At 40.0% G+C, this 27,156-nt stretch overlaps 4 protein-coding genes across 7 annotated transcripts in view; 2 read left to right on the top strand and 2 right to left on the bottom strand.

Annotated features, from left to right (window-relative positions):
• Positions 1 to 1,338: 1,338 nt before the first annotated feature.
• On the bottom strand, positions 1,339 to 3,022 carry LOC139780897 (uncharacterized). Its single transcript, XM_071719629.1, has 3 exons — positions 2,846 to 3,022; positions 2,516 to 2,719; positions 1,339 to 2,306 (listed from the first exon to the last, which is right to left on the bottom strand). Exons 1-3 carry the CDS (start codon positions 3,007 to 3,009, stop codon positions 1,790 to 1,792), a joined length of 885 nt encoding a protein of 294 aa, XP_071575730.1. The 5' UTR covers positions 3,010 to 3,022; the 3' UTR covers positions 1,339 to 1,789.
• Positions 3,023 to 11,462: 8,440 nt separating this feature from the next.
• On the top strand, positions 11,463 to 12,805 carry Pex10 (peroxin 10). Its single transcript, XM_071719627.1, has 3 exons — positions 11,463 to 11,924; positions 12,005 to 12,256; positions 12,331 to 12,805. The coding sequence occupies exons 1-3, from the start codon at positions 11,631 to 11,633 to the stop codon at positions 12,637 to 12,639; spliced, it is 855 nt and encodes a 284-aa protein (XP_071575728.1). The 5' UTR covers positions 11,463 to 11,630; the 3' UTR covers positions 12,640 to 12,805.
• A 149-nt stretch (positions 12,806 to 12,954) lies between these two features.
• On the bottom strand, positions 12,955 to 17,551 carry Edtp (Egg-derived tyrosine phosphatase). 4 transcript variants are annotated; one of them, XM_071719623.1, is made up of 7 exons: positions 17,079 to 17,551; positions 16,258 to 16,788; positions 15,602 to 16,173; positions 14,597 to 14,916; positions 14,093 to 14,525; positions 13,638 to 13,985; positions 12,955 to 13,552 (listed from the first exon to the last, which is right to left on the bottom strand). In XM_071719623.1, exons 2-7 carry the CDS (start codon positions 16,342 to 16,344, stop codon positions 13,408 to 13,410), a joined length of 1,905 nt encoding a protein of 634 aa, XP_071575724.1. In that variant the 5' UTR covers positions 16,345 to 16,788; positions 17,079 to 17,551; the 3' UTR covers positions 12,955 to 13,407. The 4 variants fall into 4 exon arrangements, with proteins under 4 accessions (XP_071575724.1, XP_071575725.1, XP_071575726.1 ...); XM_071719624.1 differs by having other exon boundaries at positions 16,258 to 16,644; XM_071719625.1 differs by having other exon boundaries at positions 17,328 to 17,551.
• Positions 17,552 to 18,676: 1,125 nt separating this feature from the next.
• The window catches only part of Siz (Brefeldin-resistant Arf-GEF family protein schizo), a 43,496-nt gene continuing 35,016 nt past the window's right edge, over positions 18,677 to 27,156 (top strand). The window contains exon 1 of the mRNA XM_071719630.1: positions 18,677 to 19,318. Within this exon, the coding sequence (XP_071575731.1) occupies positions 19,068 to 19,318 (251 nt within the window). The 5' untranslated portion in view covers positions 18,677 to 19,067. The remainder of the gene's footprint in view (positions 19,319 to 27,156) is intronic.

The raw sequence follows: 27,156 nt of genomic DNA, 5'->3' as shown, positions 1-27,156 counted from the left end.
TGGCGTTTTTTTCACCCCCTCTAACTCCTTAACCCTTTAGAAACAAACGATTTAAACGGAGGTACAAACGGGTACAAACGATTCTCCTTCGAATGGCGTTGGGCGTTTTCTGATATCTTAAAGTTGGGGGCTGGCGTTTTTTTCACCCCCTCTAACTCCTTAACCCTTTAGAAACAAACGATTTAAACGGAGGTACAAACGGGTACAAACGATTCTCCTTCGAATGGCGTTGGGCGTTTTCTGATATCTTAAAGTTGGGGGCTGGCGTTTTTTTACCCCCTCTAATTCCTTAACCTTTAGGAACAAACGATTTAAACGGAGGTACAAACGGGTACAAACGATTCTCCTTCGAATGGCGTTGGGCGTTTTCTGATATCTTAAAGTTGGGGGCTGGCGTTTTTTTCACCCCCTCTAACTCCTTAACCCTTTAGAAACAAACGATTTAAACGGAGGTACAAACGGGTACAAACGATTCTCCTTCGAATGGCGTTGGGCGTTTTCTGATATCTTAAAGTTGGGGGCTGGCGTTTTTTTCACCCCCTCTAACTCCTTAACCCTTTAGAAACACTAGCACCACAGACGCGCGCTTCGCGCGCGCTATTTAGCTTTAACATTATGCTATTACTATTACACTATTAATTTCTTGATACACACAACTGTCAAAATATACGATGACAGCTGCAAATGAAGTAAGCGCAGCGAGAAAACCAATTAGCATCGCGGAAAAGCGGCAACAATAAATTCGACTATCGACTTAACATGCCTTTTTTTAGAAAGGAAACGATTTAAACGGAGGTACAAACGGGTACAAACGATTCTCCTTCGAATGGCGTTGGGCGTTTTCTGATATCTTAAAGTTGGGGGCTGGCGTATTTTTCACCCCCTCTAACTCCTTAACCCTTTAGAAACAAACGATTTAAACGGAGGTACAAACGGGTACATACGATTCTCCTTCGAATGGCGTTGGGCGTTTTCCAATATCTTAAAGTTGGGGGCTGGCGTTTTTTTCACCCTCTCTAATTCCTTAAACCTTTAGGAACAAACGTTTTAAACGGAGGTACAAACGGGTACAAACGATTCTCCTACGAATGGCGTTGGGCGTTTTCTGATATCTTAAAGTTGGGGGCTGGCGTTTTTTTCACCCCCTCTAACTCCTTAACCCTTTAGAAACAAACGATTTAAACGGAGGTACAAACGGGTACAAACGATTCTCCTTCGAATGGCGTTGGGCGTTTTCTGATATCTTAAAGTTTGGGGCTGGCGTTTTTTTACCCCCTCTAATTCCTTAAACCTTTAGGAACAAACGATTTAAACGGAGGTACAAACGAGTACAAACGATTCTCCTTCGAATGGCGTTGGGCGTTTTCTGATTATTTTTTCAACATGATTGTGTTATACATATCTCTACAAAGGTATGAACAGTAATATATATCATTAATTAATGTTATTGCAGACTCGATTGCAGATTAAATGTCTCGATGTTATATTATATGTATATAATGCGATAATTACTACGTTTACGCGAGCGTTACTTCTTTAGAAACTTACGATAATTCCTTCGCGTAAACGGGATTTTGTAGTAACTTACGATAATTTACTCCGCGTAAACGAGTAAATGTTAATGTAAATTAACTTTAATATAATCTAGTAATCTAGTATAATCTAGTATATATAAGTCTAGTAATAATTTTTGATCATTGAGTACAATTAAAACTTAGTACAACATATAAAAATATAAATACAATACACAATATATATACATTATATATACAAAAAAATAAGTATAAATTTAATTTTTATTTACCTGTAATGTCCCACAACAATCAGAAGAAAGACTATATTTTTGCTTTAAATCTTCTAATAATGTGCTTAAGCTGTTTGTTTTCTTTTCTTTACGTGAAAGTTGAGTTCGCAAACGTTTTATAGTGATATTTTTCTTTCTTGTCGTTTCTCTTAACATTTTAATGACATTTATCATTTCATCTCGAGACATATTTTCTATTAGGGCATCCGTTATCTCTCCAGGATATCTAATCTTCTTGGTAAACGTTGCAACACTTTTATCCTCAATGCATTCCTCAACTTGCATATTGGAAGAGAATACATCAGTTTCTTCGCTACAATGATGACTACTTATGGGTGTTTCTTTTTCAATATTTTCTTGTAGCTCATTTAAATTAATTTCACTAGCTTCATTATATTTAACTGAATTTTTATCTTGAATAATTAGCTGGTTTATTTGAAATTGATCAATTTCTTCGATTTCGTTAGGATTTAAATTATCTTCATTTTCAGATATTGTCTTACTGTAAAAATATTCAATTAATAAACAATTTGATTAATTAAAGAAAAAAGAGAGAATAATATATATTTAATACATATTTTATTTATATATTCAAATTATAAAAAGTATCTTAAAGCATATTGCGTTAAAATTAAAACATTTTTTTATTAATAAGCAGAAAGGAATAAAAAACTGAATGTTTTATTATAAATAGTTTTTATTATATTTTACCTTTGTTCTGCATTGGGAAATACACTTGGGACAGCATTCTTTTTCAAACGAACACTTTGCAATCCAAATTGTTCAATTTGGTCTTCCGAAAAGTGTTTGATGCAGATTCTACTGTATTTTAAGGGATTACAAGCATTACTTTGTTTGTTTAAAACAAGTAATGCATTTATCCATTTTTCTTTCAGTTTCTTATCAGTGGGGAATCTGAAAATATAATAGAATTATATTCTTAAAATATGAAAGATTATTTGCTATAACCATATATATATATATATATATATATATATATATATATACATACATATTTATTTAAGGTTAACTTTGACTTACCCATACATAAGCACGATAGACTTATGTCTTTCAGTCCTCCTTTTGTATTTACTTGATGTGCATCCTTCAACAAAACAATAAGCGACCATATTGTTGTATATTATACTAATTTTTTTATTTAATTTATTTCTGATAGCAAAACACTCGCAGAAACACGTGCACATGTAGTACAGTGCCCGTCAATGATTCCTTTCCAGGCTTCCAGTTGGTAACGCGGGCGCGGACTTATCGACTGGATCGACAGTGACCGATTTGACCGACTTGATCGTCGAAATCCATTATGCCCGTATCACACTTCACACTAGCGATTGGCGATAGCGTCTACGTTTGCGTTTACGTCTCTTGACCAATCAGAAAGTAGCTGCTGGAGATTGCGATTCGCGATTTCCGTTCTGATTGGTTAAAAGACGTAGACGCAAACGTAAACGCAATCGCCAATCGCTAGTGTGATACGGGCATTTTACAGGTTGAATCAATAAAGCGGGGAGCACACACTTCTGCACAACGCATAATGCGTAAGCATAAGAAAATTGATTGGTCCATACACATGTGCATAAGGAAATAAACCAATCAGTTTTCTTATGATTACGCATTATGCGTTATGCAGAAGTGTGTGCTCCCCGCTTAAAGAATAATACGCGCGCGATTTATTCCAAATATTCAAAATAATACTAAAATATAACAATAACATTGAAATAAACTTAAATTAGAAAGTATTGTATTTAATACAATTATGTAAATAATATATTATACATACAACTTTATAAACATGAAATTGTTTATTGGTGTAATGTTATTGTATAATTTCCTATGTTTACGCAATTTTATAAGTAATTGAATATATATAGTGTATGTTGTATAATTATATCTAATAAACAGACACTTGCATTCAATTATATCATTTGTAAATATTAGCGATTGTAACATTGCAGATCGCGAAATAAATAAATTTAGTATAAAGAGATGGAAAATAATAAAGTAATGAATTCAAAATTATAAACAGAGTAATTTAAAGTGACTGTTTTATTAATAAAATTATGCGTGAGGGATTGTTCCAGCGTTAAATAATTTGTTGGTTCTGAAAAGAACCGTTTGAAGCTCTAAAAAGAGCTGTTTAGTAATCGGTCCACCACCCGTTGCGTGCAACTACTTGGTCTAATCTCTTTTCGATAGAGTCGCGTAGGTTTTGGAAAAGTTCAGGCTTTTGTCTGAGATCATCCCATACAGTTTGTGCGTGAGCAATTAGTTGTGCTTTAGTTCTCTCATGACGAGTTTCCCACGAATTCTCAATTACTGCCCAGATATTTTCTATCAAATTGAGATCCGGGGATTTAGCTGGCCAGTTAAGAACTTCGATCTCTGGGTGTTGGGCAAACCACTCTTTTACTATGTAGGCGGTATGAATAGCACTATTATCCTGCACTAATCGAAATATCGGCATGTCGTTTTCACTATAAATTCTGCGAACGCTGGGAAGCAGAACGGTCTCCAGAATTTCTATATATTCTAAGGCGTCCATATGCGATGATACTTCAACTAGTTCTCCCGGACATTCAGCACTGATCCATCCCCACATAGCGCAAGTGATGCGTCCACTTCGCCCATGAGGAAGCACATATTTCGGATCAAGGCGATGGCCTTCAGGTCTCCACACAAATTTACGTCCATCACTTGCCGAACAAAATACCTTCTCATCAGTCCAAATAGTTCGATCCCAATCTTCCGGTGAAGCTGTATTAATCTGATGCACCGCAAAAGCGACACGATCCTTGCGATGTCGATCCGTTAATAGGATCTTACGTTGTGGTTTATAACAATGCACTTTCGTTTCGTGCAGACGCCTTTGCGCTGTCCTATCAGATATCTGTAAACCTAATGAATTTACAGAATGCGACACTGGAAGATAAGGATTTTCATCTACCTGCATGACTAAAGCAATATCTTGCTCAGCAGTTGTAGATCGCAAACGACGATTAAATTTTCTTTTATCTTTAAGACCTTCCATGCCCTCCTCTTGAAATCGCTTGATCCAAGTTCGCACACTCACTTTACTGCAACCGATGCGATGTGCAATATCATTTACACTCATGCCACCTTCCCATAATCCTATAATACGGCCACGATAAGCTTCACCGAGATTTGCCATAGCTGCACGGTACGAGAGCAAGCTCATAAAAGAAGAATAACAGTTGAACATTGTTCTTGTCGACTGTCTTTTCGTAGCAATTGTTTTTTATGTTATGGAGTAAAGCGAGACAGCAGACAGCAAAAACTGTCGTGAATAATATTGCACGAAACAAATAGTAAACTATTTTATAAAATATTTTGTAAAACGATTCTCTTCAGAACCATTGCTTCAAACGATTATTTTCAGAACTAAAATTATTTAACGCTGGAACAATCCCTCACGTATAATTTTATTAATAAAACAGTCACTTTAAATTACTCTGTTTATAATTTTGAATTCATTACTTTATTTTTTCCCATCTCTTTATACTAAATTTATTTATTTCGCGATCTGCAATGTTACAATCGCTAATATTTACAAATGATATAATTGAATGCAAGTGTCTGTTTATTAGATATAATTATACAACATACACTATATATATTCAATTACTTATAAAATTGCGTAAACATAGGAAATTATACAATAACATTACACCAATAAACAATTTCATGTTTATAAAATTGTATGTATATTATATTATTTACATAATTGTATTAAATACAATACTTTCTAATTTAAGTTTATTTCAATGTTATTTTTATATTTTAGTATTATTTTGAATATTTGGAATAAATCGCGCGCGTATTATTCTTTAAGCGGGGAGCACACAATTCTGCATAACGCATAATGCGTAAGCATAAGAAAACTGATTGGTCTATTTCCTTATGCACATGTGTATGGACCAATCAATTTTCTTATGCTTACGCATTATGCGTTGTGCAGAAGTGTGTGCTCCCCGCTTTATTGATTCAACCTGTAAAATGCCCGTATCACACTAGCGATTGGCGATTGCGTTTACGTTTGCGTCTACGTCTTTTAACCAATCAGAACGGAAATCGCGAATCGCAATCTCCAGCAGCTACTTTCTGATTGGTCAAGAGACGTAAACGCAAACGTAGACGCTATCGCCAATCGCTAGTGTGAAGTGTGATACGGGCATAATGGATTTCGACGATCAAGTCGGTCAAATCGGTCACTGTCGATCCAGTCGATAAGTCCGCGCCCGCGTTACCAACTGGAAGCCTGGAAAGCAATCATTGACGGGCACTGTACAGTGAGGAGCATAAATGAGTTCCGTTACCCGGTGAGCTACGGTGCAGAGCGGTGCAGATGAGCGCGCTACCTCTAGGTCGGTTACCGACCTACTTACAGGCACGGTCGATAAAAGGTTCAAATACAGAACCGCGAACGCGTAAAAATGGTCAGTCACGCTGTATTGCTCGCGCGTGCATTTGATTAAAAGAACATTTTTAATACAATTTGATACACACAATTAATATTTATTACATACAATATAACAATCATAGGTGATTATGTAATTATAATTGTATTATGCATCTGCAACTATTATTCCACCGACTAAGTATGTGTTTACTGGAATAATATAATTATAGATAATATGATAATTATAATTACAACATAATTACCTATAATTATTCTATTGTATATGAAAAATTGTTTCGCGATATTTTATAATTTTTACGATGTCGTATTATTTTCAGTATCTTATTTATAAGTAAATAAAATATTAAAATTAAAAGCTAAGTAATGTTACGGCCGATATTCCGAGCAATATTAGGGTATTAATAAAAAGCTATATATACATTTTGAATTATAATTATCGAGTCAACGTTTCGACCTACTTGGTCTTTCTCAGGGCATTACATTCAAACTTACAAGTAATATAAATAAAAATAATTATAACTGTTAGAGTTCACATTATCAACACTGAAAATTATAGTCATCGCCGATGGAACGATTACGACACGCAAAAGAAATAAAGTCAAAGCCAACTTCGAATTAAACGCCGTCACAGGCCACATAATTACAATAATTGTTACCGATTACAATAAATCCTGATCTGAGTTGCAGCTGACGGAGATGCTAATTTCGTGCATTTTCTGTATATTTTAAAAGGGGCAGTCCTCTGTATGATCCTGGTATCAGCCGATGCTCAACGTCGGAAATTGTCATGTCCAATATTAAATGGAAGTAGAGATCGGTTTTGCGTCAAGAACCTTTTAAAATATACAGAAAATGCACGAAATTAGCATCTCCGTCAACTGCAACTCAGATCAGGATTTATTGCAATAGGTAACAATTATTGTAATTATGTGGCCTGTGACGGCGTTTAATTCGAAGTTGGCTTTGACCTTATTTCTTTTGCGTGTCGTAATCGTTCATCGGCGATGACTATAATTTTCAGTGTTGATAATGTGAACTCTAACAGTTATTATTATTTTTATTTATATTACTTGTAAGTTTGAATGTAATGCCCTGAGGAAGACCAAGTAGGTCGAAACGTTGGCTCGATAATTACAATTCAAAATGTATATATAGCTTTTTATTAATACCCTAATTAATTAATATTGCTCGGAATATCGGCCGTAACATTACTTAGCTTTTGCTTTCGACGAGCGACGTCCTATTTTTTAATATTAAAATTAAAGTAGGTAAATTAAGGATTAATCGGATACGAAATCTATTTTGTAATATTTTATGAATTCCTAGATTCTTCTAATTTGAACATTAAGTTTATAATGCGATTTTTATCCATTTTTGCTTTTTACAAAATGTCTTTCCTAACATTGAAATATTTTCTTATATAAGAAGAAAATATTTTTATATGTAAGTGATGGTATCTCGTGTTTATGGTAATTGGAATTATTTTCTGCGAAAGAGAAGCCATTTTTTATGTGCTATAAATTGTGAAGAAGTATATAAAGTCTGCGATATTATCACGTAGCTGTTAACCATTATTTTCACAAATATTATATTATTTTTATTATCTTTTTTATACAAAAAATTAAGGATTAAACGGATAGAAAGATATTCGTAACATGATATAGGGGAGACCGGGGCTATATCTGTCTACGGGGGCTATGTGTCCACAGTACTGCTATTTCAAGTTTTAAGAGACAGATGTCTCTAACATTGTAACAAGTAGTTGAAAAATGCCCTACGTAAGATACTTAAATGTTGTTTGTTTTTTTGCGATGCCTCTCGCAGACGCTATATACGTTAAAAGAAAAGCGAAAACAATTATTCACATTTTTCGACTGTCGAAAAATTTGCTGTACGACAGTAGTTTAATTCAAATTAAAGTAAGCAATTCATAATATTATCAATTAATATATAGTTATCAGGTGTGAGAAGCGTCAAATCTTAATTCCGCATTATCTAAAATTGGCAACATGTTAAAGACTGAAAAACATGGTCGGGGCTATCTGTCCTATTTTTGATGGGGCAATGTGTCCACACTTCAATGACGAATTGTTCTTTTATAAATAGATAATGGTGCGTAACTACAAAAGAAAGACTTTCCTTAAAATGGATAAGGTAGACATATCCAATAAATTATATTTAGAGCGATTAAAGGAATAAAAATTGAGCGAGAATCTTTTCGTAAAAACAGCGTTAGATTTTGGAATAAATGTTCCGGCTCTTACTCGCTACTGTAAAAAAGTGACCTACGAGCAACTACTTGATCCTGCGATTCAAGAATTGTCACCAAATTTTTATTTTAAAAATACACGTTAAGTTAAATATATGAGTTTGTCTTAAATTATTGAGTATTTTCTATTTCAAACGCTGCCGAGGATAAAGTAGACCCCAAATAAAAAAAAAATTAAAGAATTGAGAGGATAAAAGAAACTCATCACATTGATTTTGCAACAGACTCAAAATCAGTTTGATGCCACCGTATATAAAGAAAAGTCAGCTCTACGCAGGAAACTTGTCAAAAAATCTGCACAAAGTGCCTACTACTTCTCTGACTTCAACGACTAGGCAGTTTTTTCAATATTATATATTAATAATAAATAATATTATAAATAAGTATAAAAAATAATATAATGTGTTTTTTATTATGTGGACAGATAGCCCCTCGAATGTGGACAGATAGCCCCGCATTTGGGGCTATCTGTCTGCGCTTGACTTGTCCACTTAAAAAATTCGCCTCTTTAAAATGTTAAAAGATCAACGATTCTAATTATGTTTTTTTTTAATAGCAAGGTTGAAAGGTTATACCATTAAAATTTTAGCCAAATATCTTTATTAGTTTTTTAGTAAACTTGAAAAAAGCGTAAAGTGTGGACACATAGCCCCGGTCTCCCCTATGTTGTCGAGATGTTTCGAGTTTCGAGATGTTCTTTGTCTTAATATTTGGTGGTTCTGAAAAGAACCGATTGTTTTGCTTGGCCCTGGAGCGAATTTTAATAATCCGTCTTCATTATCATTTCTCCGATCTTTTAATCTGACCCGAGTCGGGTCGAGTCAACAAATCAAAAATCGAAAACGCTATATGTTAATGCACGATATATCATATTATCGAAAGAAATGATTACTGGACGGATTATTAAAATTCGCTCCAGGGCCAAGCAAAATAATCGGTTCTTTTCAGAACAACCAAATATTAAGACAAGGAACATCTCGAAACTCGAAACATCTCGACAACATATATATCATGTTACGAATATCTTTCTATCCGTTTAATTCTTAATTTTTTGTATAAAAAAGATAATAAAAATAATATAATATTTGTGAAAATAATGGTTAACAGCTACGTGATAATATCGCAGACTTTATATACTTCTTCACAATTTATAGCACATAAAAAATGGCTTCTCTTTCGCAGAAAATAATTCCAATTACCATAAACACGAGATACCATCACTTACATATAAAAATATTTTCTTCTTATATAAGAAGATATTTCAATGTTAGGAAAGACATTTTGTAAAAAGCAAAAATGGATAAAAATCGCATTATAAACTTAATGTTCAAATTAGAAGAATCTAGGAATTCATAAAATATTACAAAATAGATTTCGTATCCGATTAATCCTTAATTTACCTACTTTAATTTTAATATTAAAAAATAGGACGTCGCTCGTCGAAAGCAAAAGCTAAGTAATGTTACGGCCGATATTCCGAGCAATATTAATTAATTAGGGTATTAATAAAAAGCTATATATACATTTTGAATTGTAATTATCGAGCCAACGTTTCGACCTACTTGGTCTTCCTCAGGGCATTATATTCAAACTTACAAGTAATATAAATAAAAATAATAATAACTGTTAGAGTTCACATTATCAACACTGAAAATTATAGTCATCGCCGATGAACGATTACGACACGCAAAAGAAATAAGGTCAAAGCCAACTTCGAATTAAACGCCGTCACAGGCCACAAAATTACAATAATTGTTACCTATTGCAATAAATCCTGATCTGAGTTGCAGTTGACTGAGATGTTAATTTCGTGCATTTTCTGTATATTTTAAAAGGTTCTTGACGCAAAACCAATCTCTACTTCCATTTAATATTGGACATGACAATTTCCGACGTTGAGCATGGCTGATACCAGGATCATACAGAGGACTGCCCCTTTTAAAATATACAGAAAATGCACGAAATTAGCATCTTCGTCAGCTGCAACTCAGATCAGGATTTATTGTAATCGGTAACAATTATTGTAATTATGTGGCCTGTGACGGCGTTTAATTCGAAGTTGGCTTTGACTTTATTCCTTTTGCGTGTCGTAATCGTTCCATCGGCGATGACTATAATTTTCAGTGTTGATAATGTGAACTCTAACAGTTATAATTATTTTTATTTATATTACTTGTAAGTTTGAATGTAATGCCCTGAGAAAGACCAAGTAGGTCGAAACGTTGACTCGATAATTATAATTCAAAATGTATATATAGCTTTTTATTAATACCCTAATATTGCTCGGAATATCGGCCGTAACATTACTTAGCTTTTAATTTTAATATTTTATTTACTTATAAATAAGATACTGAAAATAATACGACATCGTAAAAATTATAAAATATCGCGAAACAATTTTTCATATACAATAGAATAATTATAGGTAATTATGTTGTAATTATATTATCATATTATCTATAATTATATTATTCCAGTAAACACATACTTAGTCGGTGGAATAATAGTTGCAGATGCATAATACAATTATAATTACATAATCACCTATGATTGTTATATTGTATGTAATAAATATTAATTGTGTGTATCAAATTGTATTAAAAATGTTCTTTTAATCAAATGCACGCGCGAGCAATACAGCGTGACTGACCATTTTTACGCGTTCGCGGTTCTGTATTTGAACCTTTTATCGACCGTGCCTGTAAGTAGGTCGGTAACCGACCTAGAGGTAGCGCGCTCATCTGCACCGCTCTGCACCGTAGCTCACCGGGTAACGGAACTCATTTATGCTCCTCACATGATTGATATGACCGACATGACCGACGTGACCAATACGTTATCGACATGACGTCGGTTTTAGTTCACGCATTTCTCAACTAGTCGATGTCGGCGCGATACATCTTGACATCCAGTCTGAAGTTGCTGCTAGCAGTCCATGTTATACAGTCAAAGATCGGAACATCGAGAATGTTTTGGACCTTGAACGAAACTGAACGAAAGTGTTTTTTTTTAGAGTTCGCGCATGACTTCGCCTTTTACTATCGCGCGCCTCGCACTCCGACGTGCGTAATCGTACTCCGACGTGCTGCGACCACGAAAGAATGGGGACCAACGAGAATTGGCCCAGCCGCAAGCTGAAGTGCGCGAGTCAGGCGGAAATATTGCGATCGCATCAACGGGATGACGATTTCGTTAAATACCTGCGGGAGAAACTCTCCGAGATATCGCAGAATTTCGGAGTGCACGGAACGTTAATTCAACACATTCGGTCTGACATTCCGCTCAAGCTGTTATACTTTGTTTTCACGTCGGGCATGGGCAATCAGACGTTGGGCGAGGAGTACACCGGTATAGTGCAGGCCAATTTAGAGCAGCGTAGAGTTCCAACGTTAACTGTACGTTCAGCTCGAGAGATCCATTACAGCAAGCCCTCCGATAACTCAATTAAATTCTGGCTTCTGTTTCTCCTTATTAGGTGAGGGTATTGGCTGCAGTTTTAGAATGCCTCGGTGAGAGAACGTTGCTCAAATTACTGGAACGGTTACAAGCGCGCGTGAATCGTCCAAACAGCGAGCTGACTCCGGCGGCAATAACGTTTTTGAACACCTTGTTGTCGAGGTTGCGGACAATGATACCCATAATTGTATTGTTCCACAAAGGGTTATTTTACATTTGTGGCAGATACTACAGCCTAGGTAGAAGAATTGCCGGATTAGATTATACAAAGGTAAATTTTAAGTTCTGTGGACAGATATTGATAATATTGGAATCCCATTGTTATACTTATGTAATGATTTGAAGGTATATGGTCCTCGACCAGTAGACACTGTCAGCTGGGGATTAAGATTATTAGGAGTTGCTACTCTAATTCAGTGTCTGTTGAGAATTTGGCAGAGCGGCACATTGCAAGACACTACCGCTGTAAATAATGCTAAATCCATCAGTCACAATTGTCAATTGTGTCTCGAAGCAACGGCAACGACTGCGACGCTATGCGGTCATCTGTTTTGCTGGAGCTGCCTTAGTGAGTGGTTGCGCGTTAAACCGCAATGTCCATTTTGTAGAGAATATGTTCCACCGTCGAGAATTGTCCACGTAATGAATCTGTAATTTTCTGTGATAATAGATTATATATATTCCTTCCATATATATGTACACATTATACATAATGTAAAAACTGTATATATTTATTTACATATATGTTATATAATTACAAATTAATATATTTTTAAAACAAATGTCTTCATCTTTAAAATAAAAAGAATCTATTCAGTAATTTTACCTGCTTTTTTCTTTTAGAAAAATTTATTGTCTCAAAATATGAGATTATGTGGAATTTATGAAGAGATAGATAATCAATTGGTAAGAATTAATATTAATTTTATATAGAAAGAGATGAAAATGATAATAACATATTTGCCTATGTAGACATACAAAAATATCAAGTTTTATTCAATTATTTCTGCACATATCGTGCTACAGCTTGTATAACAGTCCAATTTTGAGACAAACAATAATGTACAATCGTCTCATTTTTATTTTATAAATTCAGTTTATAAAATTATTAATTGGACAAAAGTATTATTAACAATATAATCGACTTTTAATATTCTAAGATCTTTTGTTCTATATTTTTCCGTTATAAGCTAAATTTCTTTTGAATTACAATTTTCTTGCTTTCTTATTTACATCTGATCATGGATTAGAAAAAACAAGTTAAAAACAAGACACGCAAATCTTTTTATATACGCAAGAAAATTCTGCATATCGGAGAAAATAAGAAATAATTAGAACAGAAGCAATGTCCTAATGATCTTAGAATAGAAAAAATCGACTATAAATTCATGCTCTTGGAAAGTCACTCAATAACATTTGTCACTAGGATGTGCGTTGAATGGAAGTCATCCCAACAATATTTCCAAAGTATTGGCTGATTCCACCTGATTCGTCCTTCAATCGAAATCCATGAGGTCCATAAGCCTTATAAAATATATTTCGAAGACAATGCAACCGTTCTCTACGTCTAGAATCAAATTTTTAATATAAGTTGCAAATTATATAAAAGAAACAAATCCGATTCAACTGAGAAATTTGCACTAAAGACTCACTGGGATACACAAGTTTCATCGTCATTTAGGTTCGCGCTACGTTCTTGCGACGTACGCCATGTTCTACGGCAAGTAGCACATGATGGCTTGCAATCTGAATCGGGCGCTGATACGTTGTCTAGATGTAGAGCATTAGCAGTCGTGGAACCACATAAGCTACCAGTCCCTGTTACCAATTGCCACGAATCTCCTGAAGACGTCGAATCGTTTCGTTGTCGAACATGCGAATTGCGTGGTATGGGAACACCAATCGGAGATGTACGATTTGCAGGCAACGATGAACGCGGTTCTTGTGCAGCCCCACCATCTTTATTTGGAGATGTGTTAAGTGTCCCGTGTGCAACATTTCTATAACATATATAAAGATATGTTAGAAACCTGATCGAAATATATAACAGGTGACGTTAATATAAAAATAAAAAATTCCTGAAAATAAATAATTAAAATAATCATACACATTGTTTCGTGAGTCTTCTTGATTGTCCAAGGAGTCAGGAAGAAACACAGCTGGCGATGAATCACCATCTACGCTATTTTGTTCAATAGAACTGGATGAGCTGTTCTTGGGACTGAAACTAGAGTTTGTAATGATTTCGAAAGAATCGCTGTCAATCACAAAAGTGTCCGATTCACTATGCTTCGACGTTCTCTCGTAACGTTTGTGTATGCTGAAGTGTTCGTTTTCAATGTACTTTAAGAAATCAAAACAGAAAAAAAGTATCTCCTCTCCTTTGTTGAGTCGATCTGCTAAATCGTGTCCAAAAAGCATCCAGTCATAGGCGATGGTATAATACAGTAGTTGATACGAATCCAATGTCGTATGAATGACCCCATCAGCCCACAGACTGATTCTCAGTAATGAAATAAATAGCGGTGTGCGGTCCCAACCTACAAATAACACATTAATCTCATTATAAAATATTTATTTTGGACATTTTAATAGAACGATATGTCCATACCTGAGATACAGTGAATTAGTAATCCGTTATTACTATCACTCAGATATCTCAGTATTAATCTTAAATAGTTCTGCGTTAATTTGACTAGATTCCATTCCGTATACTGATCCCAGTTGACTCGTAATTGACTGGAGATTGGGTCTTCAGGTACACATATTGGCGCGTCTATGTAGTTCTGGCGCCAGTTGAATACCAGATCCTTCGATCGGTAATCTTGGTCTCTAAATTCCTTGAAGAATTCACATCCAGGATATGGCAGTGAAATGAGTTTAAAGTTGCTGTACCGCCTCTCTTGGTCTACCTTCTCCGACGATGTTACGCTGAGTACCGAACAAAAGAGCTCTGTTTAAGGGCCTCTAAAAGTGGATTCATAGAATAAAACAGACCGCTCATACTAAGGACTATTATTATGGAACTTTACTGTTTTTAAAGATGAACATCTTCTTATTGGAATAGCTATTCTCTATGTATGCAGTTTTCTTCTGGAAAAGCTGTACATGCTTCATACTAAACATTATTATTACTATGATTTTCACTCATCGTTTATAAATAATTTAATGAAATAAATAGTTTTATAGAGCCATCTTGTTTTTCTTCTATTCTTCTTACACAAAAACGACTTTTTATATTTCTTTTAATAATTATACTACTAACAAGTCGGTTACCTTCTTTTTAAGGGAACATTCAGAAACAACGTTACCCATAGAAATATATGCAAATGCAATTACTAGTTTAGGTGGTAGACCCCACCATGCCCCCGACAATGATTCCGAATTCTGGTGCTCCTGGGAATTTTGCAGCAAATCTGACTAGCTTTAAATGATCCTGAGGCATGCCTAAATCATTTCCCAAAGTCTCATTTCAATCGTGAGGGTAGAAGGTAACCGGCTTACTTGTAAGTTCTTGCTATTACTAAAGTTTAACAGATAGTAAAGCCTAGCCCTCAACAAGTATTTGCTTCATGACACGTACAAATACAAGAGAGATACTTAGTATCATCCTTACGTCATTCCATATTTAACTTTCTTCTTCTCCACCATGAAGTCTACGATGGTTCCTACATTAAGGGTCTTGAGAAGTTCTATATCGTGATATCTAACTTTATTTTTCAAGTCAGTGAGCTTCGATTCTTCCTCGGGTAGGCTTTCCTCCACCTGTGTATCTGGCTGCGCTGAACTGGCGCTGCTGCTAGCTACACTAGATAGCAAGAAATCTAATCCGGCTCTACCGAACATTTCTGGGCCGCTGGATAACGTTGAGGATCTGCATACGTGCCTACCCTTGTAAAGTATCACTGGCACCGGAAATCTTGAACGACATCTGGCAAATCTTGATTGTGTCATCAGTTTGACGAGCTTGCTTCTTAACAATATGCTCTCGTATGTATTTTCCATGACGCATGGAACTGGCGCTGCCGCTAGCGCGTCAAAGTTTTTCGAATTTCGAAACTTGTCATGTTCTAATATTATAAGGTAACTGGGATAATGCGCGCAAAGTTCACCTCCGCTGTTGTCTATTGTAGAATATTCGTAATCAAAGGCCGCAAGCAGCACACATCTCTGCATGATTTCCTGATTCTGCAAAAAGATATGGTCCATTAATTTTACCAAGAGTTCAATACGGATGTGCTTAATCGTATAAAATATTAATGGGACAACTACTGTAACATCCGCATCCTTGGTCCTGTACGTGTTCTTAGCGAAGTGCGTGATGAGATTTCGTAGACTATCTATACCAATCTCAGTCATGATTCGCTGTGGCGTGAACTAGACGCGTTTTCTCACTTGCAGTAGAAAATTGCTCGTGATATCTTCCCAAGGAGGCACTAGATTCTTATTACGATATAAATTCACGGGATCAGTAGTTGCTAGTATCTTGCCATTATTTTGCATGACAAAGACACGGCACAAGCACTGAATTTAAGGTATATACGCGTGGCCCACGTGGCATTGCAAATCAATATTTATCAAATTCTTTTCGTCACAATCCATCTTCAAACGTCGACAACAGGATCTTCCATGAATGTACAACGGTATAACATGTTACTTCTGTAGATAATAATTTTACCTGTTACGTGCCGACTTATAAAATATATTTCATTTTACTCGAGAAATTCTGTCGCACTTATATCTACGATTTCATATCTATTGCTGTCTACAGTTTGTATCTACAGTTATCGAAACATCGGGAAACTTCAGAACGAAAATACAAAAACTTTCAAAACACTCCACGTCGAAGGAAACATGCGCGTGATTTATGCCACATATTTATTAAAACGCGACGGAAAATGCGTGAAAAATTGGAGGGTGAGAAAAGAAATGTATAATTTATTTTTTTAAAATAAATATATTAAATTTGCGAATCTTGTACTCCTTGAAGGCTCAATCGCGAGAGATCAAGAGCCGCGCGCGCGATTGATTCCTTGTCGCGATCATGATTCGTTTCCTGCGAGCACTGAAAAGCGTGTATCAGCGTGTATAACCTATCAACACCGCCGCGTGTGCCATCGGTGTCGCTGAGAAAACATGCGGCGTTTAAATCCCCGCCACGTAGGGAACGAGACGTTACGACGTGTCGTAAGGGCTATTGTACGGTCCGCGTGTTTCCGCAACAATGGGTGATGCATTTCCGGAATTCCGATAACTCGGGGAAAATCTGCGACGCGAGTGCACGAGGGTCTGCGAGCATCTTCGAATCGGGAATCGCGGCTTCAGCTTCAGCTCAGAAATACCCGTGAATACTCGCATGCTCCTCCCCCGCGCTCTCGAGAGACGAAGGGAGTCGCCTCCTCGCACGCACGTTCCGGCACGTTTGAACCGTTCGAACGGTTTGGAACTGTCAATCGGGACGAGTCACGAGTCGTCCGAACGCGATTATCACGCGGTCGTCCTATCGCGGTCACGTTCCCGTACTTTTAAGGTTATCTGCGAGACCACGGCGGCCCTCTTCGACGGTGGAGGGGGATCGATTACAGCGCCGCCCGCCGCCTGCCGTCACGAGCGAATTGAAATCTGTCACGTGTCGATTACTCACGCATATTCGAATTTATGCGCGTGTCTATATATAAAAGCATTTATATATCTTTTTAAAGAAGAAATGTTTATAAATGTATAGAAATATACGCATGTTACTTTAAGATTAACCGTGTTTCTTAATATATGTTATGTAATATATCTACCCAAGTAGCAAGATGGTACGTCTAAAGACATCTTAATGACGTTAGAAGACGTCAGACGGAATTAATACGTCATTTGACGTCACTCTGCTACCTGGGTAATAAATTGAAAAATTAGAGGAAGCAATGTTTAAAATATAATAATCTAATACATTTACACGTATACTATGTAAACAATGTATACTAATGTATCATCTATGTAAATAATGAATAATCTATACGGATTATCGAAGATTTATATTTCGAAATATCGGAAAATATAATGCGTTTTCTATTTTGTATGCTATTTTATTTTCAGCGCTATTATTTAGTTTGAGCATTTCTGAGATGTCAGAAAAAATTAACAATGGTTTGAAATATTTTGATTATACCTGCGAAAAAAGAAAATATACATTATGCATATTGTGTGTCGCAACTGTGAGCTAAACAATATATACTGCTTTTTATCTTTTAAAAGCTGTTAAAGACCAGCGTAATTAATAATCTTTTATGGCAATGTATAATTAATAAATAAATTAAAATTGAAATACATCTAATCTAATCTAATCTAGTTTAAACCTACTCTTTATTTTTGTATGATTATTTTTTGCAAAAATACAGTTTAAAGAAATCAATTAATCAATTAATCATTTGATTTACAATAATTTACATTGGTTCTATTGTCTACATGAACCTTTTTCGTGCAGACAATACGTAAACGTAATCTTGAAATTCGAAATTTCCCGCAAAACGAAAATACACTTGTCGGACCGGCGGCGGCGACGAGCCACGGGCGGGAACGGCGCGATGGCGCCAGGCGTGTCGCCGGCGGCGACGCGCGCACGCGCGGTCGCTCCCGACACGGCGGACCAGCGGAATCGAACCGCGGCGCGGTCCGAGTGGTCCGACACTCCGAGCGCGAGGAACGCGACCGCGGCTCCGCTCGGCAATATGGCGAGTGTGCGATGAGGGGTTGTCGCGTCGTGCGTGCCTCGCCTCGTCTCTCGCGCGCTGCAGTGACGTTCGTTGATCGTGTCGTTCAACCGTGAGATATGCCGACGCCGACGGTAACGCGGATTCGCGGCCGCCCGTCTTGAATCGGCGCGCGCGCCTCTCGCGTGATCGTGCCGACGCCGACGGCGACGAGGGCGACGGCGGCGGCGTCGACGACGACGTCCGTCCGTCGTACGTCTCCCCGAAGACGTGGGGGGTGAAACAACGTTCGCGCGACGTTCTCGCACGCGCGCGCGAGAGAGCGAGAGCGAGCGAGAGAGAGAGAGAGAGAAAGAGCGCGAGGATCGGAGGTAAACAAACGGCATGAGCACGGTGCTCGGCGGCAGCGTCGGCAGCGTCGGCGAGACGGCGCCGGCGGGCGCCCTCCTGGACCCGGACGTCGAGGGCATCCTCGAGGAGAAGAACCAGCTCATCAGCCGGCAGTACGCCGAGATCGAGAGGCTGCAGCGCGAGCTCGCCGAGGTCTCCGGCGAACGGGACGCCCTGCTCTGCGAGGTGTCGAAATTCAAGTTCGAGCGCGAGATGACCGACCTCAAGCGGCTGCACGATGACAGGTAGGTACGCGCTTACTCCGGATACTCTTTCCCCTCGCTCGTGCCTCCTTGACCGCTCGTCCTCCCACTCGTGGTCTCCCAATCTGAGAGAAGGTAGAAACGAGGAATCGCGCTTTTTTTCTTTACTCCGCGATTCCGTCCAGTTTTCCTTCCCTCCGCGAGGGAGTTGAATCGCCTTTCAATTTGAGCGCGGAATGTGTGACGCGAACGCGGCCTGCGAGGGCCGGGCCTGCTCGCGATACTCGCGATAGAAATTCAGTTTTACCGGCGTGAAAGTGCTCTCCTTCTCTCTGTCTCTCTCTCTCGTAAGTTTGCTTTTTTTATCTTAATAAACGCGATCTTCGGCGTGTTTCCCACGCCTTTTGTACCTGAACGGCGCGAAACGGCGCGCGGTTTTAAGGCGGGACGAAGCGACGGAGATGAAGGTATATCTGAGATGCGATGAACTCGCGAGAGAGAGTTCTGTCCATCTCAGTCGCATTCTTCTATACTTTTCGCGCTTAAAGCGAGACGAGGGTGCAGCGGGGTAGCTGAATGCCACGCGGAAACCCACATTTTCCCTCTTTCGAATGAAATAATGGAAGGTACGAAGAGAAATTGTGTAGCGCGGTAGCTTCTTAACGTTCTCGTTTATTCGCGCTTCTGCGACGGGAACGAGGCGAACCGGGAAAACGCGGAAACTGAAAAAGGGCGTATCCGCCTTTTTCCCGCGCATTTAGGGCGCGTTGTGTTCTTTTTTTTTTGTCATCCCTCGACTCTCCCGGTCAGAGTTTCCCGATCGTCGTTTATTTCCCGGTTTTCTCCCCGTGTAGAAAATGCAGGGCGAATCGAACCGAGGGGGTGGCAGTTCGCCCTCCCTCGCGCGCGCGTCGCCTTGTCCCTCTTCCCCCTTTCCTCCCCCTCTAGAAAAAGCCATCAGATGTCAATCATCGCGGAATTGATATTGCACCGGCGAGCGTGCGATCGCGGGGGCGGGCGTCCTCGCGCAAATTTTCCCGTCGCGTCTGATGGGTTATCGCGAAATACGGGGGGGCGGGGGGGATGCAATTCGCGCGCGCACGTATACGCACGGAACGAGATATGTACCGTTTCTCGGTCGGATTAACTCTTTGTTTCGCGACGTCGTTGTTTCCGCCTATTACGGCTATTACGATCGAACGCCGGCCGACGTTGCCGCACACACGCATCGCGAGCTCTCTCTCATCGGTCAGTCTTTTTCTCTCCCCCCTGGTTCAACAAGTAGCCGAGTGTAGATCAACCGAAAGAGTTAAAACGGTAAGAGCGAAACGTAATCTTCGCACGTATTTCTCTAGTTGTTCTAGAAAAATATTAAAAAAAAAAAAACGGAGCACTCGCGGAAGGATATTTTCCTTTCAGCTTGGATTCTATTCCTGTTGAATGAACGGTCAATTTGAGCGTCTGCACGGATAATACGCAAGATTAATGCGCTTGTCGCATCATTTCCTCTGAGTGATATTGCCTTTGATTAATTCCGTGATTATCTCCTCTCGTCGGAAGTGTCGAGGCAGGTTATCGTTTATCGCACCGTTTCGATTTTTTGTATTGTATATATCTTCGCGCAAATAAGATCCAACGTAGCATTTCCTTAAATCGATACTTATCTGAAACTAATTGTAAAATGTACGATTTTATCGTTTACTTTTCCTCTCCTCAGGTCTAATTCTTTTCACATTTCCTTTAAATCATCTGAGAACTACCAGATATTCCGCAATATCGTAAAAAAAATCGACCCGAAATATGTTGAAGATTCTACGTGGCGAAAGGAATATCCGACGGTTTTGAGGCTATTCGATTTATACGACATTATAAAAATATCGATGACTAGCCGTCGATGATTCGTCATTGTGTTTGGCCGTGCGTTTCGTCCCATTGACGTTTACATCAATGACGTTTCCCGGGGAGTGCTTAATACGCTGTCGCGCGCATGAAACCGTGACAATAACGCGAGTTATTAAAGCGTACGCGAAAGAGAGGATCCCGCGCGCTTGTTCGCCGCTATCAGTGTGCAAGCGCGTGCCCAGATAAATTGATAATCTACGACGGGGGGGGGAGGGGGCGCGGAGTACCACCTCGCACCGTGTCCGAGCCATCGAATTACAGATAGAGGCTGCGCCGACCGCCTAGTCGCTAATGCGATACGCATTCATTCGACGCAGCCGCGAAATGTCGTGGAATATGATTATCCGGCCCACGGTTTAAATTCCCGTTCTCTCTCCCGCCTTGCGAAACGCCGAACGCGACGGTGAGAGACAGAAATTTTGTCTCTCCGCGAGGTCGAACGACAGTTCGGGAACCAGTATCGCCCGGAGAGCGAGAGACGTTTAATTAGCACACTAATTACCAGCCAAGTGAATATAAGCTGATTCTCAAGCCGCATTTTCCTAACCGCCTCGATTTCTAGGAAAGAAAATTTCCAACGCAATTCGAAACGCACCGATGAGACTCGCTCCGTCACGAATATTATTACGATTAATTTGATATCACATTGCTCCATATATGCTTTCGAGGATAATAGAATTAATGTAGAAATTCTCCGCTCAGCTCTCCGTTGACAGTCGTGCGATACGTTTGTTCCTCCGCCGCGGATACGCCGCGCTTAATTAAAAGCGTTATTAAGTGCGCTCGTCAGAAGGAAACGGACCGCGTTGCCAAGACCGCATCATACCTTAATAAGGACAACTCGAATGCGTACGTCGCATTCATAAGCGTGTACACTCCCCTAACGCATTGTCGTGAGAGTGCCGCGCGTAGGGAGTAGTAGACGCAACGACCTGGTAAAGCAGGCGCGTATCGTCCATCTGGAAGAAAAGGAGTCCGCGCGCGCACAACGCCGCGTAGACGTTCCCACAAGATAGGCCCCTAGACGGGATACAAGCGCGTTACGCGCGTTCTTACGCGCCGTACGCTATAATGATAATAATTGATAATTGCATATCGGGCACCCTGCAACTCGCCCCGCAACTTCCCCGCCGTCGATCCTTACCGCGACAGATACGTAATTTTTCTCTTCCGACGCGCTCGCCGATTCGCCACCGTTTACGAGAACGTAATAAGCCTCTCCAATGGCTGCAGCTTCCTGATATTTTAACATTTATGTTCTCCTTCGCGTTTAATGCGATATAATAATCCTATAATATTTTCGAAAGCAGATGCTAAACGACCGCGAAACGAGATCGGTTCGCGCGACTTCAAGCCGGGAAGAAAAATCATCGGTCGCAGATATGCCGGGCGCTTAGCATTAGGATCGCGGCGGTAAAAGGAGAGGTCCCCAAAAGCGGTGACCTTGAGGCCATCCTATTGACCTGCTGGGGATCCCGCTTTGAAGCCGTCTAACTTTACTACTAAGCTCATGATTTAATACATCTGGGTTGCAGAACCGGTCCGTCCCAGAACTTCGGAAACTTCTTCTCTCCCCTGCGTCTCGCGTGAGCTCTTTATCTCGCGTCCGCGCGCACGCCCAATTGTAAGTATAGTGTCGCGGGAGAGACGTGCGTGGAAATCCCACCGCCTTGCTCTCTCCTGCAAAATGCTAATGCGAGCAAACACGCGTGACGCGAGCGCGACGTGGCCGATCTCTCATTCTTTCTCCGGCGCTGTGTTCGAGACCTCCGAAAAACGTTTCTTATGAAAAAAGGAACGGAACTTCTGTGGCGCGATATCAATATCTTCGTCCGTTAAAAGAAAGCTCGCGAATCGTTCGATTACATCGTTACAACGACGCGAGGTCGACCGGTCACGCCAAATATATCCCGCACATAATTGGTGTTCTGCCTCCGTACAATCGGGCGGTTGAGAGATATTTGACACAGATTCGCGGTCGTTCGCGGTTCGCGCTGCATCTGACGTGTCCATTGTTCCCGGAAATTTATTGCGTCCGCGCGATGTCGCGAGGATTAGACGAATTTCAGACTTCCACGCGCGTTATCGAGCGGGCGTTTCTCGCACGAAAAAGAATCCTTTCAGAATTCGATAATTAATTTTCTAGCGTCATTGTGCCCGCTCCACGCGTTTTATTCTTAACCTTATCAGCTGTGCAAACAGTTTGCCTCGAATGTCTCTCTTAAATGAGTCCTTTCTTTCGACGCTTGACGTCAATTCTTATCAAGGTTGGTATTACGCAAAATGAAAAAATATGCAGTTTTTACAGTATCCGCTATTTCGTAAGAGAAGAGAAAAAAGATATAAATAATCATGATTATGTATGATACGGCCATTGCATAATTAGGATTTTGATTAATATACGTGACAGTGAACAAACACTTGTAATAAATATTACCAATTTACGATTCGAGGTGCTTAATTAATTTTACGAAGATTATGCGAACGCGAGTTTTACATACAGAAATATTTAAATGGCTCGTCCGTTTGCGGCTTGCGACGAGAAAACTGCTTATTCTTACAGATTAAACGCCACTTCGGCGGTTTTTCGTCTTCTTTGTGCGCGATCGTGGTAACAGCCATACGTTTCCTCGTCTGCGGCGAAAAAAAAAGAAGAATCGACTTGGTCACGGCTCGGAAAAACGTAATACACGGTCGAAAAGAGATTTATGCTTCCAAGAAGCGGCGAACGTTCTGTCCAAACGCTCGTGTGTCCTCTCTTACATCTGGTACGAACATGTTAAAGCGATGCTCTCGGGATCCACACACGACGACGCATACCCTCAAGCCTTACTAAACGGTAACAAGCTTTTTTCCTACATCTATTCTCGTGATATTTTCTGAGGACAGTCGTAGATTTTCCTAAAGGGACCATCTTCCTTCCCTGACGATGAATTGTGCCATGTGAACTTTCTAGATGCGCTTTAATTTCTCTTTAATTATTTTATTATTACTCCGAACTACTTTGACAACGTTCGGTCTGATTATTTAAGCGAACGCTTTAAGAATATTCAACGTACAACCATAAGATTGCATCTAAAGTCATGACTCTTCGTTGCACAGTCCTTCGATGTTGATTGCATCCTACGTGAATAGCTCTGCTACTCTTTTTGTCTTCATTGAGCAACATTTACGCGCCCGATTGACTCCGGATCACCTTTATCGGATGTGGGCAAGGTTTCTATGGCTCCAAAGTTCGGTCTCGAGTTTCCAACGGAACGATTGGCTGCGTCTCTTGCGCGACTAATTGGCGCTGATTAGCATCGATTGCAAAACTGTTAATCGTTAATGCAATGCGTACGCGTAGGAAAAATACTGGAACGGGAATGCCGATGTTCTTGTTGTCATCGCCTGGTGCGTTTCTCTTTCTCTCTCCTTCACTTCTCCGGCGACGACGAAAATAGTTTATTTCCCTGTGGACCACTGCAAGGAGGACTTCGGACTTTTAATCCCACTTCGCTGCTGCACGCGACAAAGTATTGCACTCTGCTTGACTGAAATCCACTCTATTTGCGGAATATATAAAGATTATAAAGCTTCAAATGCAGCATTATTGGTCGTCATCTCTCTTTTAAGATTCCTTATAATTAACAAACTTTTTCTCCTTTTCAATGCACCGGCAATAATAATCGCGCGGTCACGATTATTATTATTATAAATTTTTCTTTTCAATAATAAAATAATGATCGCATAAGCTCCTCTTTTTCAGCGGTTCTACGAAATTTGTACGCACCCATGTACATCTGAAAAATAAATTTCTCTATCAAAAAGATTTAATTCTACTCAAAATTCTATATAAATTTAATTTAGATCGAGACCTCCCGATGAAATAAATAACCAAAAGGTCTTCAAGAATTAATAACTTAACAGCGAAGGATAAAATTATCATAATTACAGTGCTTAAAAATACTACCTCGCCGTAAGCAGACTAAGCTACTTGCTTGCTACGAATATACGACCGGACAGAAGGAGATCGATTTAGCGAGAAATTGGAAATTTTCAGCGAGCATTAGTACGGTAGGCGTGGTATAAATCGCATTACCAGATGGCAGATAAACAGGTTCGGCATTTCGGCCAAGGTTGTTGCTCGCAGCGACGCGGCGGAGCGTCACTGCCGCTGCTGTCACTACCGCATCCTCGCGTCGCGTCGTGTGCGTGGGAAAACGGCGCGTGTTGCGCATCTCGACGCTACTGTGTGTACGTGAAATCGTCGCCTTGGAGTTGTCCAGTGACGCTCAGTCAGCCTGCGCGTAAAACGAGCCGCGCGCGGAGTCAAGCGAGTCGAGCCGTGCTGCGTGAGCGAGTCGCGAGAGTTCAAGGGAAGCCCGTTCCCATTTTGCAAAAGCTTTCCCGTATTCGGTATTGCTATTTATACCCGAGAGGAAAAATGGGATCGAACGGCCTCCGGAGATTGGAACTCCACGAGAGAGAGTTCTCTCTTCCTCTCTTTATGGACTCCGTAAATGATCCACTTATGCGCTTCTATAGTTAGCCGCTATAGACCACACGGAATGGAGTCTAAATCTAAAGCTTCCCCGTGACTACTTTTAAACTCTCTTCCATAGGGCCCTTTGTACCCGCGAGGAGAGCGAGCGCGTGGGCTTCAGGCACCAGCGTGTCGCAGACATCGCCGTCCGCGTCCGACAGATAAAACGCACGCATGCCGATCCGAAACCCCGTATCGTATCGGGGTATCTCCCCGAATGGTCGATAAACGGAAGCGGGCTGCGAGAATCGATGCATGAAGGACTAAAAATACGAATTGTGCGCGAGACGCGGAACCGACGATGTTACTCCGACACGTAGGGAATTTCTACGTCACCGTCCGCGTTCTCCGCGTAATCCGCTTGCAGCGCAGCGCAATATAGTTATCGTCGGGCAATATCGCTTGCGAGGAGGAACGGGGAAATAGCGACTGACGGAGACCGGTAGAACGGATCGCTTTATGCGATTTCCCGGCTGCCGCGTGATTGCCGGTGTTTCGACGCGTCTCGCCGAATGTCTGAGATACTGAGATGGACGATGATTTAAATATGGAAATGGGGCAAGTATGGATTCGTCGCTTTTTTCGACTCCTCCTTTCTGACTGAATTTTATACACATACGTATACATAATACACTAGACTTCTAATAACACCGATCTCCAGATGCTTCAGGAAAATACGCAACATATATTATACTTGTAGTTGTCCCATTATACAGTACATTGCCGTGGCTCTTGTATTTATGCGGCTCTTGAATTCCATATTTGATACGCAAGAGCGTCAGCTACATATTTTTCATAAATTTCTCCCTCTATTTTCCATCTAACCGTTCCTTTTCTGCATTTATTTCTATTGACAGTGCGCGCATGAAAAATGTGCATCGCGAGTCTCGCTGCGGCGAGCCTTAGGATTCATCATGAGACGCTCGCTCGACATTAATTAAATTTTTCCTCGCGCAGCGAATCACGGTCAAGCACAGTGAGCTTAACCCCATTACTCTTATTTCACAGTACGTGGTGGGTGTATCCTGCAGGGTGGATTCTCCACATAGAGCCGGTTACATGGAGAGGGGGAGGGAGCGGTTAACTGCCCGGTGTGTTACAGTACGCGCGCGCGCGCGCGCGGGCTAAATGGATCGCAGTATCAAAGCGGCCGTTTGCCGCTTGGCCGAAATATTGCATCGGAGCTGTGCCGCTATCGATTACTGATTGAAAGTATTTTGGCTCGGTTTAGGTACAGCGGCAGGACGGATACGTAGCGCGCGAATCTGGGACATTCTAACCGAGTACGGTAGCGGGCACTCGGAGACGACCGGTTGATAAGCACTTATAAGGACACGTATCTCTCTCTCCTCGATCACTCCTAATGCAATCAACGTCGAGCACACGAAATCGCACGGCAAGTGTGTCAACTATACAAGGTGTTCGATAGACAGCGGCGGGAGACACGGCGATG

Source organism: Temnothorax nylanderi, unplaced genomic scaffold, assembly GCF_030848795.1.
Source record: "Temnothorax nylanderi isolate EJ_2023f unplaced genomic scaffold, tnyl_v1.0 TNYL_tig0304_pilon, whole genome shotgun sequence".
NCBI classification, from domain to species: domain Eukaryota; kingdom Metazoa; phylum Arthropoda; class Insecta; order Hymenoptera; family Formicidae; genus Temnothorax; species Temnothorax nylanderi.
Note: the sequence above shows the minus strand (reverse complement) of the source record. Positions and strands in the feature narration are given on the sequence as shown.

What these genes read in the sequence shown, in the direction of transcription:
- LOC139780897 (XM_071719629.1), bottom strand. Translation starts at nt 3,009, where the DNA reads ATGTGCACGTGTTTCTGCGAGTGTTTTGCTATCAGAAATAAATTAAAT. An exon ending in TCTATCGTGCTTATGTATGG is followed by an intron (nt 2,720 to 2,845) that starts GTAAGTCAAAGT and finishes TTATATTTTCAG; the next exon opens with ATTCCCCACTGATAAGAAAC. An exon ending in TTTCCCAATGCAGAACAAAG is followed by an intron (nt 2,307 to 2,515) that starts GTAAAATATAAT and finishes ATATTTTTACAG; the next exon opens with TAAGACAATATCTGAAAATG.
- Pex10 (XM_071719627.1), top strand. Translation starts at nt 11,631, where the DNA reads ATGGGGACCAACGAGAATTGGCCCAGCCGCAAGCTGAAGTGCGCGAGT. An exon ending in GTAGAGTTCCAACGTTAACT is followed by an intron (nt 11,925 to 12,004) that starts GTACGTTCAGCT and finishes TCTCCTTATTAG; the next exon opens with GTGAGGGTATTGGCTGCAGT. An exon ending in CCGGATTAGATTATACAAAG is followed by an intron (nt 12,257 to 12,330) that starts GTAAATTTTAAG and finishes AATGATTTGAAG; the next exon opens with GTATATGGTCCTCGACCAGT.
- Edtp (XM_071719623.1), bottom strand. Translation starts at nt 16,344, where the DNA reads ATGACTGAGATTGGTATAGATAGTCTACGAAATCTCATCACGCACTTC. An exon ending in CCAAGGATGCGGATGTTACA is followed by an intron (nt 16,174 to 16,257) that starts GTAGTTGTCCCA and finishes ATCTTTTTGCAG; the next exon opens with AATCAGGAAATCATGCAGAG. An exon ending in GAAGACTCACGAAACAATGT is followed by an intron (nt 13,986 to 14,092) that starts GTATGATTATTT and finishes TATATGTTATAG; the next exon opens with AAATGTTGCACACGGGACAC.